The sequence below is a fragment of the Drosophila miranda genome, chromosome 2 (assembly GCF_003369915.1).
Source record: "Drosophila miranda strain MSH22 chromosome 2, D.miranda_PacBio2.1, whole genome shotgun sequence".
NCBI classification, from domain to species: Eukaryota; Metazoa; Arthropoda; class Insecta; order Diptera; family Drosophilidae; genus Drosophila; species Drosophila miranda.
The window spans coordinates 1,634,786-1,649,454 of record NC_046675.1 but is presented as its reverse complement, the minus strand read 5'-3'; the positions used below and the strand labels follow the sequence as shown (position 1 = coordinate 1,649,454).

The window sequence follows — 14,669 nt, the reverse complement described above, 5'->3', positions numbered from 1 at the left end:
ATGACCAACCCATTAAACTGATTATAAATTTATGTAACGAGCACACTGCAATCTATTTTGGTCGAAACGAATCGAAATGGGCCATGACATCCAACCGAACCGAACCCACAAAATATCCAGGTGACAAATGGCCCAGGCATTCGTTTGCCTTTGCCTCATTGATTTGCATTAACAATCAAAGATTCAATGACATTAAACAACGAATTTCAACTCCCTTTTGTTAGCATTTCAAAGGTGTTCCCGAGCAGAGTTACAAGCCGTTTTGAAAAACCTTCAAGACCATTCAGAGGAGTTCCTCATATTTACATAAAAGCCAAAAGCGGGCGGCAATAACGAAAACGTCGACTTTGACCAACGACCATTCCAAGAAGAGAACTTGAAAGCGGTTCGACAGCGACAACAGCAAGAGCGACGATCGTGTGTAAAAAGAAAGTAGGTAAAGTCAGAGGCAGAGGCAGAGCAAGAGGCAGCAAACATAAACAAAGTGTGAGCCAAAGAACAGCGCAGAAGTCGTTTTCCTCTTCCACCTTCTTCTTTTGAGTCTCTCTCTCGCTCTCTCAGGTATTTCTGGAAACCTGACGTGGACAATGCGCAGGCGTAGCAGAATTCAGCAAGAGAGAGCGTTCGAGGGAACGGAACACACACACACTGGAACTGACAGGTGAGAGTGGCATGAACAAGGCATATCACATAAAAGGTAAGACCTTTCCACTATGCTCTAATAGAACACGCGTATAGGTACGGCTGGAAACCAAAAGAAGCCGGCTTAGAGACCGCTTTCTTGGACTACCATACCTTTTATTTAATATACCTTAAGAGAGTTAGAGAGAGAGATAGTGAAGAGTGCAGGTGAGAGCAGCAGCGCCAACTAGAATCGCTTCGTTCCCCAGCAGACCTCAGGGCCGGACCGACTGACGATTCCAACTTAAGAAGTGTTACAAACTGGCGCAGCGCCTCACAAGAAAGAAAGTTTTAAACTGTGCTGGCTGATCTCGTAGCTCCGAGCTCCTCCAAGAAATCTCCAACAATCAGCAGAACCACCATCCAGTAGACATCCAATTTAGCAGTCCGTGTGCGCAGTGAAGCGTCGCTCGCGTCGTCTTCTTCTTGGTTTTGGTCTCCGAGTTGGCTTAATTGGCCCAAAAGTATCTCAAGTGTGTGATTGTGAAAGTTCCTGCCCGTCCAAACAAAATGTACGTGAAACGAGTGCTGCTCTTCGCGGCGCTGCTGTGTGCCCAGCCCTATGGCCAAATGGCCAACGAGGATGAGTCCAATCCGCTTCTGGACATGGCCTCCATGTTCTTCCAGGAGGCGCTGTCCAACCAGAATAGTGGCGGCGGAGGAGCAGGTGGCGCTGGAGCTGGACTGGCGGGCGTCGCTTCTCTCATAGGCACATTCATGCAGGCCAATGGCAAATCCGGCGGAGGAGGAGGTGGCGGCGGTGGAGCCGCCATGCAAATCCTGTCCGGTCTGGGCAGCATGCTGGCCAACAATGCTCGTGGGAATGGCGGTGGTGGCGGCGGCGGTGGCTTCGATCCCTCCATCATTGGCAATGTCCTGGAAATGTTCACTCAAGGCGATGACGAGGAGTCCGGCACCGCCGAGAAGCGTAGCAATGGCGGAGGAACCGAGTCGGGCATTGGACTGGATACCATTCTCCAGGTGGCTTCCGCTTTCATGAACAACCAAGGAGGTGGCGGCAACAAGGCCCAGGCCTCCCACCACCACAACCAGAAGCGTTCAGCCTCCCAAGAACCCGAGTCCGAGAACGGTCTGATGAACCTTCTGCCCCTGGTAATGCAGGCCGTCAGCTCGTTCGCCGGCCCCGAAGGTCAGAGTACTCAGGAGCGTCACAAGAGCCATGCCTGGGTGCTGCCACCCTTCCTGGAGCACATCCATGTGCTGTGGGATCACTTCTCCAACTCGGAACTGGCCGATGCTCTCTACGAGAAGTCGGGCGTCAACAAAATCATGAAGGTTGATCTCTAGATGACATAGTCTGGTGCATTTTGAAAGAGAGATGTTCTCAAGATCATATAAAGTGGAAATTAAAAAAGATAACTCCAACCGGTCCCGAAGAGATGGAAATACTTTACTGAACTTGGGGAATCTCTTACAGAACATCCTATTTTTCTACCTGCTAAACATTCTTCTTCCTTTTTCCTTCCCCATCCAACACAGGGCTTCAAGGGCAGCGATGGAAAGCTGGACTACGACAAGCTCTTCGAATCGCTGAACAACCAATCCTTCCGCCGGCGCTGGATCAAGTCGGCAACGCTGTACCTGGCCGACTGGGCCAGCTATCTCGCCAATCCCGATGTCTATCTCAGGTGAGTCTCGGACCTCGTCTACGTGGCACCCGACCCGATTTGGGTGTGGGCAGTGGGCTGTGGGCTATGTACTGTGTACTGTGTACTGTGTGGTGACCAATACAATCCGAACCGATCCAAAACGTGTTAATTGTGGATCACGTTTTGCTCTTTAACGGTTCTCAATGCAGTTAGCACCTTGCTGCGATTCCACTCCGATTCTAAACAGCTGTTGTTGCTGTTACCGTTAGCCGCAACCTGTTTGCCATCGAGCATGTTCGAAGTCGCCTCCGCTCACACACACACACGAGTTACCTTTTGACACACTTTTTTCCGTGATACCCTCACAGAGAGGGTATTCCCGTTGTGACCAGATGTTTGTAAAGCGAAGAAAAGGAAGCGCTTGCCCTTATCCTTGTTCTTGCTTAAATAAAGTACAAATTAGATCACACTGCCACAGGAACTGAGGCAATTCTTATAAAAATCGAATGACTACCAAACGAACGATGCATTCGCCAGCGTATCAAGAGCTTCGGCTCCGAAAATGCTAGGCTTCCTTTCTGGTTATCGCCTTGACTTTGGCTTTTAGAACATGCCTGCTAATCCAGCTGGTCAACAAAGCTGGTCCATCATCCCACTCCCAGTTCTACGCAGGCTCTCGCTCTGTCTCGCTCCACCTCTGGGTTCTCTCTTTGGATCCGATACAGTTACAGAAGTCAATGGCATTGTTAACACAAACAAATCAACAAAACGGGCTAAAAACCGGTTAGCGTCGTCCGCTTAGCCAGAAAATGGGTTGAAGGCAAAGTACACTCTGCCCGCAGACATTTTTGCATGACTTCAAAGTGGGTCAAGTGGCTCCAGTCTTCATTCTTCAGTCTTCAGTGCTGTCGTCTCCACTTTTTCGGCTGCTTGGTTTGGCTGCTCATTTGCTACGCCTCATCATTGTTTTTTTAGACGAGCACTACTTCCACTTTCTAGCGATGACCCTTTCACTTGGCAGCAGCGTCATCGCCGTTTGTCTCGTCAATTGTCTGATTTTGCTGATTTTTTTTGCGTTTTCTTTCGCCACTTTCCACCAGATACTTCCAGACGGCACAGATCATGTTCAACGGACTGCTCAAGTCTCAAGGTTACCCCAAGCAGACGCACTTCGATCCGGCCCGGCCCAGCGAGACCCTTTCGAACCTGCTGGACCACGTGGCCAAGCACCACCTGAGCGTGAAGATCGATTCGCGGCAGTATGTAAAGCCGGCGGTGGGATATGCCAAGGAACTGCTGAAGCTCGGCCAGGCCCGCGGCTTGCTGCAGTTCAACGCCACGGAGATCAGCGATAAGCTAACGGACACGCTCAATCTGGAGGTGGGTCTGAAAAATGAGAATTGGGTTGCTGGGCAATTAGCTCGCCTTCTAAGCTCCTAGAGTCGGTACAAATTAAATTAATTACGCCACGATTTTCTCTTCTGTTTCGTTCGAATCCAATCTGAATCAAATGTCTAACATCAAACAGGTTATCGAACCGGTGCTAAAAGTACACCGCGCCTACAGATACATCTCGAAGACGCCGCAATGCGATCGCTATGTGCTCTGCCAGCTGAATGCAGCCGCTCTTGACCAGCAGCAGAAGCAGAAATCCCAACAGCAACAGCAGCAGCAGAACCAGCAGCAACAGTCCAAGAAGCAGGCGACGACGGCGTCTGGCCTCATTGCCGGAGTTAGTCCGAAAATCGTCAAGATCGGCAGCATGGGTGCAGCCATCTTCATTAGCACGGAAACCGGTACACCGTTCTGGACGCTATTCGGTGTAATCAATGCGCCATATAATTGCGAGGTGAGTGTCCCCGTCCCCGTCCCACATCTTCCCTCCTCGGAGCATTCTCAGCTCCAACTCTGGTTAACGCTTTCTATCTGCTATTTCTGCAAATGCTTGTACAGGCCAAATATCCAGTCGACTGCAATGGCTTCCACGAGGGAGAGGCCAAGGTGACCACGGAGTACATACACAATGAGTTGTAGATGCCCCCGGAGTATGGGAGGATGTCGCCTGTGTCCAGGAAGGTGGAGCCATTGGCGAGAATGCTCATTAAGACGTCGATCTAGCTGTAATTGAAATCAAAATTTCGTGTGTATATAGTATTACGGATTGAAATACATTTAAACTTAAACCATGTAAACAAATGCGCTTGATCGGGGAGGGAGATCATCTATCATTGTCGGATGATCATTAATTTGGAGTCAACGAACCGAAAAAGAAAAGCTTTTCCTCCCATATACAAGCATGCCGTATTGTGTGGCATTTTCCCAGCCAGTTTAGTTTAGTGGAAGCTTTTCTTAGCCAAAACCAGTTCATCTGTGGAAAACACATTTCAGTTTCACCCAGCCCCAGCCCCCAGTTCTCATTTGCACTTGCACTTGCCACTCTTGGCTGGCTGGCCTTAGTGCGCTGTTCGCTTTTTGGTGTCGACGGAGATTCATCCAAGTACTGGGCCATGCAGCTGGTATATCGCGAACTCGATGCGGACATTGTGCGGCGCACCAATGCGGTGTTTCCGGCTCAGAACTGCTTTGTGGAGGTGCTACCCGATCAGTTGATCATTCCCAGGAAATATGTTGAGCTGGGCGAATCGATACGATCGCTGCCCGTGTACGAGGATGACGTGTGGATGATATCCTATCCCCGCACGGGGTCAACCTGGGCACAGGAGATGGTCTGGCTACTGGGTCACGAGTTGGACTATGTGGCAGCTGAGCAGGACATTCGGATGCGGTCGCCACTCCTTGAGCTATCGGCACTGTTCAGTACAGATCATCATGAGATGGTGGCGTAAGTATGCCCCCTGGCGTGGGTCCGCAATGAACCTGAATACTTTCTCCACTCGGCAGTCAGGCTTTTGGCAACACCGTTGAGCTGGTTCGCAATTTGCCACGGCCCCGCTACGCCCGCTCGCACCTTTCCTGGCAACTGCTGCCCGAACAGTTCGACACGGTGAAGCCCAGGATTGTGTACACGGCGAGAAACCCCAAGGACCTTTGCGTGTCCTACTACCATTACTGCAAGTTGCTGCACGGTATCAGTGGGGACTTCGAACAGTTTGTGGAGCTGTTCCTGGGCGGCCACACACCCATGGGCTCTTACTGGAAGCATGTGTTGCCCTTTTGGAAGCGTAGCAACGATGAGAATGTACTCTTCATCAAATACGAGGACATGATAACCGATCTTCCCGCCGTGGTTCGTCGCTGTGGCCGCTTCCTGAATGCCACACATCTGCTGAACGAGACCGGCATGAAGCGCATCTGTGAGCATCTCACGTTCGACAAAATGCGCCAAAACAAGGCAGTAAATCTGGAAAAGGTGCTGCCCGCGTCCTCGACCAAATTCATACGCAATGGGAAAATTGGCGACTGGCGCCATCATATGAGTGAGGAGATGTCCGAGCGTTTTGATGCTTGGAGCGAGCAGCATGTACGTGGTTCTGGTTTAAGATTTGACTACGATTGAGCCCTGCACCTATTATTAGTACATTAAATAATCAAATCATTATTTCGTTATTGAAGCTTAGTGTCTTCAGATGACATATTTTATTAGATATATATGTATATGTGTTAAGTTGAAATACGATTAAATGGTAATTCCTTCACAGAAGGAAATTTTGATTGCTTCCTGCTATCCTGTTCAAGAATGTAATAATACAAATTAGCGCGCAATTTTTTTTTCATCTCCCATATTGAAATGACTTTTGTCAGGGAGCTGTCGGCGGCGGCCACCTAGGCTAGGGAATTCCTCATCGTTATCAAGGGCCCCTCTGTAGACACTGTGGTCTCTGGGCACGTAGGCCCTTGATACGGACTGGTGGCTGCTACTCGGTGATAAGTCACGCGATCCCATCTCCTTCTGGATTCGCGATGGCGCTGAATAATAGGAATCAAGCGAAATCTCATCAAAGTTTGTCGAAGAGGACGCAGGAGTAATAGTGTAGTTTGGCTTGACCTTAGGGGGAATGTGCTTCCCAGGCTGGAGTGGAATGGCCAGGTCTGCACACATGTAGTCGCTAAAGGTGAATCCCCAGCGCTTGACCATACTGTTGGTACAATATTTTGAGCGATCGATTTTTTCATGGTACTAGAAATACAATTTGATGGTTAGCAATTGATAAAAACTAGAATTATCTTAAACTTTAAACTTACATCGCACGCAATCCCTTCAGTAAATTCAAAAAAGTCTTTGACAAAAAAGTTGTTTGTCACATGGAAATTGATCTGATCGTTCGTAACCCCAGCCACGTCCAATACACTCTTCTTTAAGGTGTAGAACAAATGGTAGATATCATACACCATAATCTTTCGCTCATCTTTGTCGATTTCGGCCTCGGATGCCAGATAACGGAAGCAAGACTTTACCACCGGCATTAGCTCTGGGGTCGTGTAGACAATAACCGGATCGTGGTCCAATTTTTCATCTTCATTGCGGACGGATAACCAATTGAAGATATCAATATATAGTTTCCCCATGTTGGTCTCGCCAAAGGCCTCCGGTGGCAAGGGCAACTTGTGGGTAGTCTTGGAGTGATCCTGCGCATCTCTACTTTGTCCGTAGATGATGTGGCCTGAGAATAAATTGTGGTTACGACTAGGTCCAACGCATCAGTCTTACATCAACACTCACCCGGATTAATCATGGTACTGTAATTAGAGCTTATGCCTCCCTTCAGAGAGTAGCGGCAGGCGGAAAACTCAGCGGGCACGTAAATATCCCCAGTCAAGGCCTTGGTAAAATAATTGAAGCTAACAAACACAAATTCCTCATTCTCCAACTCTGCAAGCAAAAATCAGCGACAAGTTTTGTTAATGGCGACTGGCTCTCGTTCAGAACAGAGTACCTAACTTACCCATAGAATTTTTTGCTGTCAAAATAATGCGTTCGATATTTCGCTTCATTTGAAGCTCAGCACTTATGGCCTCGTTTTTCTCAATTTCCATTTCTGCGACGGAACCGCCCAGACAGTTAAGATGCTCTTTCTTTGCTGCTCTCTCCAGAACGTTTGCATTCTTAGCCATCGAGTTATACGGACCGCGTTCCTGGTCGCCCATGCTTTTCCATATAGGATCACACTTTGCCACCGCCTCAGAAATGCTTAATCCATGAGCCACTGGGTTATTCGCCTGCCATTCTCTGACGAAAGTCATGAACCCATTTCGCTTTTTTGGAGCCATTTCAATGTTAGTAGAGAGAACGCTCGTGTAGGACGTGGAAAATACGGTAGATCGGACGCCGGGAGCTTTTTGCTTGTTGCTTGTCCGAAATTTCTGGAAATTAAAAAAGCCGGGAACCTGACACTGTGAAAAACGGAGATTATCGGTATCTGGCTTATCGGACAGTGTGACCGCATTGCGACAAAAATGTATGTTGGGATAGGGTTGCACCAACGAACGCAATTGATTTGTTATCGTTTATTGCCGGCTGAAATTGTGGATATAAACAAACCATTTGTATATTTTTTTTGGTTTTACCATGACTTGTGACACAACTGAGGCCTTGGTGGCCCACATGTGTGATGTCGTGCAGTTCTACATGCTACCGGAGCTGAAAGAAGATCTGGACAACGTTCAGCTGGCTCCGTCGCAATTTGAAAGTTATCATGTCTTGCTAGCTAACGAATTGCCGAAATTCTACGATCTGGTGCAGGAATTCCTTCAGAAGACCAATAATGCTGGACACGAAGAGGTGGGTGGATCTCCTCGCGGTTTATTCTATTAGTTACAGTCTGTTTCCCTTTAGCTGAGGGTACAAATTGTGATGCTTCTTTGCGAGCTGACAGCTGCTCCTACCGTTTACCAACTTAATGATGGGAGTGGTAACTTGCTGCGAAATGCCAATAAATTGGGAAGGACACTCTCCGATACGTGGGGGGAATCAATGGACGCGCACATACTCAAAAACTACGAGAAAAAGCTGCAAAAGAACTGTTGGAAGCGACAGCTTGGCGCCGTGCATGGCTTTGCCAGATATCTAGAGGTGGTAGTTAGAAAAGTACTCATGATTGATTTATTCAAAATGTTGGGCTCATCATTGCAGCTCCGTTATACGAAGGACGACAAAATGACCACCCAGATGCTAGCCTTCAGCCTGTCTATAAGCAACTCGGTGTGCAGATCTTTTCAATAAGATCAGGAATTGAATATCCACAGCGTGATCTATGATCATGCGCTTAGAGATGCCTTCAGCATGGACTCGATTGAAGCTGTGACTGCCATATGGAATTGTCTGTACCTCTGTCTGGATCACTTCATTGATCTGGATGCCTTTACGGTGGGGGGCTGTCCTCACAAAATAGTTGAATATTATTTACAGAGTGGTTTATCCCCCACAGTGGAACCAATGCGATGATATGCTGGACGCGCTCGTTTGAAATGTGACAATGTCATCCAAAGCCAACAACTCCATTTGCCTGCTTCAGTTTATAACACGACTTGGCTACTACTTCACCATCCATGCATAGGTAGTCCCGGTCTGAACCGTACACCGCAGCAGTGCACCACGAATGGCGTAGTAGAAGCCCGAAATCCTCTTCTGCTTGAACATCAGATGGACCGAAATGTAGTGCAGCACATTTGCCTGGATGTTCACTCTTATTATGTCTATGGGATGTGATAGCATAATGGCAGCTACATTGATCAGTGTTGTGCCACCGCTGTCATTGCTTGTCATATTGAATAGTCACGCCTACAACATGGCACAGTGAAGCAATATTTTTAACATGTCTTCCCCAAACGTAGGAATAACGTGTTCGAAACGCAATTGGCGAAGAAGCGCTCTTGTTCGGAGCGAGCAGCATGTACGTGGTTCTGGTTTAAGATTTGACAACGATTGAGCCCTGCACCTATTATTAGTACATTAAATAATCAAATCATTATTTCGTTATTGTAGCTTAGTGTCTTCAGATGACATATTTTATTAGATATACATATATGTATATGTGTTAAGTTGAAATACAATTAAATGGTAATTCCTTCACAGAAGGAAATTTTGATTGCTTCCTGCTATCCTGTTCAAGAATGTAATAATACAAATTAGCGCGCAATTTTTTTTTCATCTCCCATATTGAAATGACTTTTGTCAGGGAGCTGTCGGCGGCGGCCACCTAGGCTAGGAAATTCCTCATCGTTATCAAGGGCCCCTCTGTAGACACTGTGGTCTCTGGGCACGTAGGACCTTGATACGGACTGGTGGCTGCTACTCGGTGATAAGTCACGCTGAATAATAGGAATCAAGCGAAATCTCATCAAAGTTTGTCGAAGAGGACGCAGGAGTAATAGTGTAGTTTGGCTTGACCTTAGGGGGAATGTGCTTCCCAGGCTGGAGTGGAATGGCCAGGTCTGCACACATGTAGTCGCTAAAGGTGAATCCCCAACGCTTGACCATACTGTTGGTACAATATTTTGAGCGATCGATTTTTTCATGGTACTAGAAATACAATTTGATGGTTAGCAATTGATAAAAACTAGAATTATCTTAAACTTTAAACTTACATCGCACGCAATCCCTTCAGTAAATTCAAAAAAGTCTTTGACAAAAAAGTTGTTTGTCACATGGAAATTGATCTGATCGTTCGTAACCCCAGCCACGTCCAATACACTCTTCTTTAAGGTGTAGAACAAATGGTAGATATCATACACCATAATCTTTCGCTCATCTTTGTCGATTTCGGCCTCGGATGCCAGATAACGGAAGCAAGACTTTACCACCGGCATTAGCTCTGGGGTCGTGTAGACAATAACCGGATCGTGGTCCAATTTTTCATCTTCATTGCGGACGGATAACCAATTGAAGATATCAATATATAGTTTCCCCATGTTGGTCTCGCCAAAGGCCTCCGGTGGCAAGGGCAACTTGTGGGTAGTCTTGGAGTGATCCTGCGCATCTCTACTTTGTCCGTAGATGATGTGGCCTGAGAATAAATTGTGGTTACGACTAGGTCCAACGCATCAGTCTTACATCAACACTCACCCGGATTAATCATGGTACTGTAATTAGAGCTTATGCCTCCCTTCAGAGAGTAGCGGCAGGCGGAAAACTCAGCGGGCACGTAAATATCCCCAGTCAAGGCCTTGGTAAAATAATTGAAGCTAACAAACACAAATTCCTCATTCTCCAACTCTGCAAGCAAAAATCAGCGACAAGTTTTGTTAATGGCGACTGGCTCTCGTTCAGAACAGAGTACCTAACTTACCCATAGAATTTTTTGCTGTCAAAATAATGCGTTCGATATTTCGCTTCATTTGAAGCTCAGCACTTATGGCCTCGTTTTTCTCAATTTCCATTTCTGCGACGGAACCGCCCAGACAGTTAAGATGCTCTTTCTTTGCTGCTCTCTCCAGAACGTTTGCATTCTTAGCCATCGAGTTATACGGACCGCGTTCCTGGTCGCCCATGCTTTTCCATATAGGATCACACTTTGCCACCGCCTCAGAATAGCTTAATCCATGAGCCACTGGGTTATTCGCCCTCCATTCTCGGACGAAAGTCATGAACCCATTTCGCTTTTTTGGAGCCATTTCAATGTTAGTAGAGAGAACGCTCGTGTAGGACGTGGAAAATACGGTAGATCGGACGCCGGGAGCCAGTATGACAGCAATCAACAGTTAACCGAATAGGTGCGCAGGTAGGTTGCAACAGATAGGTTCCAAGCTATGGAAAAATAGCTTTTTGCTTGTTGCTTGTCCGAAATTTCTGGAAATTAAAAAAGCCGGGAACCTGACACTGTGAAAAACGGAGATTATCGGTATCTGGCTTATCGGACAGTGTGACCGCATTGCGACAAAAATGTATGTTGGGATAGGGTTGCACCAACGAACGCAATTGATTTGTTATCGTTTATTGCCGGCTGAAATTGTGGATATAAACAAACCATTTGTATATTTTTTTTGGTTTTACCATGACTTGTGACACAACTGAGGCCTTGGTGGCCCACATGTGTGATGTCGTGCAGTTCTACATGCTACCGGAGCTGAAAGAAGATCTGGACAACGTTCAGCTGGCTCCGTCGCAATTTGAAAGTTATCATGTCTTGCTAGCTAACGAATTGCCGAAATTCTACGATCTGGTGCAGGAATTCCTTCAGAAGACCAATAATGCTGGACACGAAGAGGTGGGTGGATCTCCTCGCGGTTTATTCTATTAGTTACAGTCTGTTTCCCTTTAGCTGAGGGTACAAATTGTGATGCTTCTTTGCGAGCTGACAGCTGCTCCTACCGTTTACCAACTTAATGATGGGAGTGGTAACTTGCTGCGAAATGCCAATCAATTGGGAAGGAAACTCTCCGATACGTGGGGGGAATCAATGGACGCGCACATACTCAAAAACTACGAGAAAAAGCTGCAAAAGAACTGTTGGAAGCGACAGCCTGGCGCCGTGCATGGCTTTGCCAGATATCTAGAGGTGGTAGTTAGAAAAGTACTCATGATTGATTTATTCAAAATATTGGGCTCATCATTGCAGCTCCGTTATACGAAGGACGACAAAATGACCACCCAGATGCTAGCCTTCAGCCTGTCGGTCGGACTCAATGTGCGGGAGTGCTACGACTTTGTCTATAAGCAACTCGGTGTGCAGATCTTTTCAATAATGCTGAAGCATGGCGTAGGCATGATGCTTGTTCTCTGAGAACCATAGATCGTTAATTGTTTAACTTGCAGGCCCTTAAGGACATTCAGGAATTGAATATCCACAGCGTGATCTATGATCATGCGCTTAGAGATGCCTTCAGCATGGACTCGATTGAAGCTGTGACTGCCATATGGAATTGTCTGTACCTCTGTCTGGATCACTTCATTGATCTGGATGCCTTTACGGTGGGGGCTGTCCTCACAAAATAGTTGAATATTATTTACAGAGTGGTTTATCCCCCACAGTGGAACCAATGCGATGATATGCTGGACGCGCTCGTTTGAAATGTGACAATGTCATCCAAAGCCAACAACTCCATTTGCCTGCTTCAGTTTATAACACGACTTGGCTACTACTTCACCATCCATGCATAGGTAGTCCCGGTCTGAACCGTACACCGCAGCAGTGCACCACGAATGGCGTAGTAGAAGCCCGAAATCCTCTTCTGCTTGAACATCAGATGGACCGAAATGTAGTGCAGCACATTTGCCTGGATGTTCACTCTTATTATGTCTATGGGATGTGATAGCATAATGGCAGCTACATTGATCAGTGTTGTGCCACCGCTGTCATTGCTTGTCATATTGAATAGTCACGCCTACAACATGGCACAGTAAAGCAATATTTTTAACATGTCTTCCCCAAACGTAGGAATAACGTGTTCGAAACGCAATTGGCGAAGAAGCGCTCTTGTTCGGAGCGAGCAGCATGTACGTTCTGGTTTAAGATTTGACTACGATTGAGCCCTGCACCTATTATTAGTACATTAAATAATCAAATCATTATTTCGTTATTGTAGCTTAGTGTCTTCAGATGACATATTTTATTAGATATATATGTATATGTGTTAAGTTGAAATACGATTAAATGGTAATTCCTTCACAGAAGGAAATTTTGATTGCTTCCTGCTATCCTGTTCAAGAATGTAATAATACAAATTAGCGCGCAATTTTTTTTTCATCTCCCATATTGAAATGACTTTTGTCAGGGAGCTGTCGGCGGCGGCCACCTAGGCTAGGGAATTCCTCATCGTTATCAAGGGCCCCTCTGTAGACACTGTGGTCTCTGGGCACGTAGGACCTTGATACGGACTGGTGGCTGCTACTCGGTGATAAGTCACGCGATCCCATCTCCTTCTGGATTCGCGATGGCGCTGAATAATAGGAATCAAGCGAAATCTCATCAAAGTTTGTCGAAGAGGACGCAGGAGTAATAGTGTAGTTTGGCTTGACCTTAGGGGGAATGTGCTTCCCAGGCTGGAGTGGAATGGCCAGGTCTGCACACATGTAGTCGCTAAAGGTGAATCCCCAACGCTTGACCATACTGTTGGTACAATATTTTGAGCGATCGATTTTTTCATGGTACTAGAAATACAATTTGATGGTTAGCAATTGATAAAAACTAGAATTATCTTAAACTTTAAACTTACATCGCACGCAATCCCTTCAGTAAATTCAAAAAAGTCTTTGACAAAAAAGTTGTTTGTCACATGGAAATTGATCTGATCGTTCGTAACCCCAGCCACGTCCAATACACTCTTCTTTAAGGTGTAGAACAAATGGTAGATATCATACACCATAATCTTTCGCTCATCTTTGTCGATTTCGGCCTCGGATGCCAGATAACGGAAGCAAGACTTTACCACCGGCATTAGCTCTGGGGTCGTGTAGACAATAACCGGATCGTGGTCCAATTTTTCATCTTCATTGCGGACGGATAACCAATTGAAGATATCAATATATAGTTTCCCCATGTTGGTCTCGCCAAAGGCCTCCGGTGGCAAGGGCAACTTGTGGGTAGTCTTGGAGTGATCCTGCGCATCTCTACTTTGTCCGTAGATGATGTGGCCTGAGAATAAATTGTGGTTACGACTAGGTCCAACGCATCAGTCTTACATCAACACTCACCCGGATTAATCATGGTACTGTAATTAGAGCTTATGCCTCCCTTCAGAGAGTAGCGGCAGGCGGAAAACTCAGCGGGCACGTAAATATCCCCAGTCAAGGCCTTGGTAAAATAATTGAAGCTAACAAACACAAATTCCTCATTCTCCAACTCTGCAAGCAAAAATCAGCGACAAGTTTTGTTAATGGCGACTGGCTCTCGTTCAGAACAGAGTACCTAACTTACCCATAGAATTTTTTGCTGTCAAAATAATGCGTTCGATATTTCGCTTCATTTGAAGCTCAGCACTTATGGCCTCGTTTTTCTCAATTTCCATTTCTGCGACGGAACCGCCCAGACAGTTAAGATGCTCTTTCTTTGCTGCTCTCTCCAGAACGTTTGCATTCTTAGCCATCGAGTTATACGGACCGCGTTCCTGGTCGCCCATGCTTTTCCATATAGGATCACACTTTGCCACCGCCTCAGAATAGCTTAATCCATGAGCCACTGGGTTATTCGCCCTCCATTCTCGGACGAAAGTCATGAACCCATTTCGCTTTTTTGGAGCCATTTCAATGTTAGTAGAGAGAACGCTCGTGTAGGACGTGGAAAATACGGTAGATCGGACGCCGGGAGCCAGTATGACAGCAATCAACAGTTAACCGAATAGGTGCGCAGGTAGGTTGCAACAGATAGGTTCCAAGCTATGGAAAAATAGCTTTTTGCTTGTTGCTTGTCCGAAATTTCTGGAAATTAAAAAAGCCGGGAACCTGACACTGTGAAAAACGGAGATTATCGGTATCTGGCTTAT

At 46.5% G+C, this 14,669-nt stretch overlaps 6 protein-coding genes and 1 pseudogene across 7 annotated transcripts; 4 read left to right on the top strand and 3 right to left on the bottom strand.

Moving 5' to 3' along the window:
• The first annotated feature begins 752 nt into the window (after positions 1-752).
• Positions 753-4,483, top strand: LOC108155350. Its single transcript, XM_017286109.2, has 5 exons — positions 753-1,977; positions 2,182-2,330; positions 3,392-3,671; positions 3,820-4,140; positions 4,245-4,483. Exons 1-5 carry the CDS (start codon positions 1,192-1,194, stop codon positions 4,323-4,325), a joined length of 1,617 nt encoding a protein of 538 aa, XP_017141598.1. The 5' UTR covers positions 753-1,191; the 3' UTR covers positions 4,326-4,483.
• Positions 4,484-4,742: 259 nt separating this feature from the next.
• On the top strand, positions 4,743-5,963 carry LOC108155290 (luciferin sulfotransferase). Its single transcript, XM_017286006.2, has 2 exons — positions 4,743-5,133; positions 5,193-5,963. The coding sequence occupies exons 1-2, from the start codon at positions 4,799-4,801 to the stop codon at positions 5,806-5,808; spliced, it is 951 nt and encodes a 316-aa protein (XP_017141495.1). The 5' UTR covers positions 4,743-4,798; the 3' UTR covers positions 5,809-5,963.
• On the bottom strand, positions 5,851-7,666 carry LOC108155287 (protein maelstrom 2). Its single transcript, XM_017286003.2, has 4 exons — positions 7,196-7,666; positions 6,973-7,122; positions 6,495-6,913; positions 5,851-6,429 (listed from the first exon to the last, which is right to left on the bottom strand). Exons 1-4 carry the CDS (start codon positions 7,518-7,520, stop codon positions 6,004-6,006), a joined length of 1,320 nt encoding a protein of 439 aa, XP_017141492.2. The 5' UTR covers positions 7,521-7,666; the 3' UTR covers positions 5,851-6,003.
• Positions 7,667-7,739: 73 nt separating this feature from the next.
• LOC117187182 lies at positions 7,740-9,377 on the top strand (annotated as a pseudogene).
• LOC117187181 (protein maelstrom 2-like) lies at positions 9,221-11,088 on the bottom strand. Its single transcript, XM_033389295.1, has 4 exons — positions 10,538-11,088; positions 10,315-10,464; positions 9,837-10,255; positions 9,221-9,771 (listed from the first exon to the last, which is right to left on the bottom strand). Exons 1-4 carry the CDS (start codon positions 10,860-10,862, stop codon positions 9,556-9,558), a joined length of 1,110 nt encoding a protein of 369 aa, XP_033245186.1. The 5' UTR covers positions 10,863-11,088; the 3' UTR covers positions 9,221-9,555.
• Positions 11,089-11,167: 79 nt separating this feature from the next.
• LOC117187184 lies at positions 11,168-12,872 on the top strand. 2 transcript variants are annotated; one of them, XM_033389299.1, is made up of 5 exons: positions 11,168-11,455; positions 11,510-11,746; positions 11,807-11,947; positions 12,004-12,159; positions 12,220-12,872. In XM_033389299.1, exons 1-5 carry the CDS (start codon positions 11,243-11,245, stop codon positions 12,256-12,258), a joined length of 786 nt encoding a protein of 261 aa, XP_033245190.1. In that variant the 5' UTR covers positions 11,168-11,242; the 3' UTR covers positions 12,259-12,872. The 2 variants fall into 2 exon arrangements, with proteins under 2 accessions (XP_033245190.1, XP_033245191.1); XM_033389300.1 differs by lacking the exon at positions 11,510-11,746.
• Positions 12,760-14,655, bottom strand: LOC117187178 (protein maelstrom 2-like). The gene is made up of 4 exons (XM_033389291.1): positions 14,105-14,655; positions 13,882-14,031; positions 13,404-13,822; positions 12,760-13,338 (listed from the first exon to the last, which is right to left on the bottom strand). The coding sequence occupies exons 1-4, from the start codon at positions 14,427-14,429 to the stop codon at positions 12,913-12,915; spliced, it is 1,320 nt and encodes a 439-aa protein (XP_033245182.1). The 5' UTR covers positions 14,430-14,655; the 3' UTR covers positions 12,760-12,912.
• Positions 14,656-14,669: the final 14 nt, after the last annotated feature.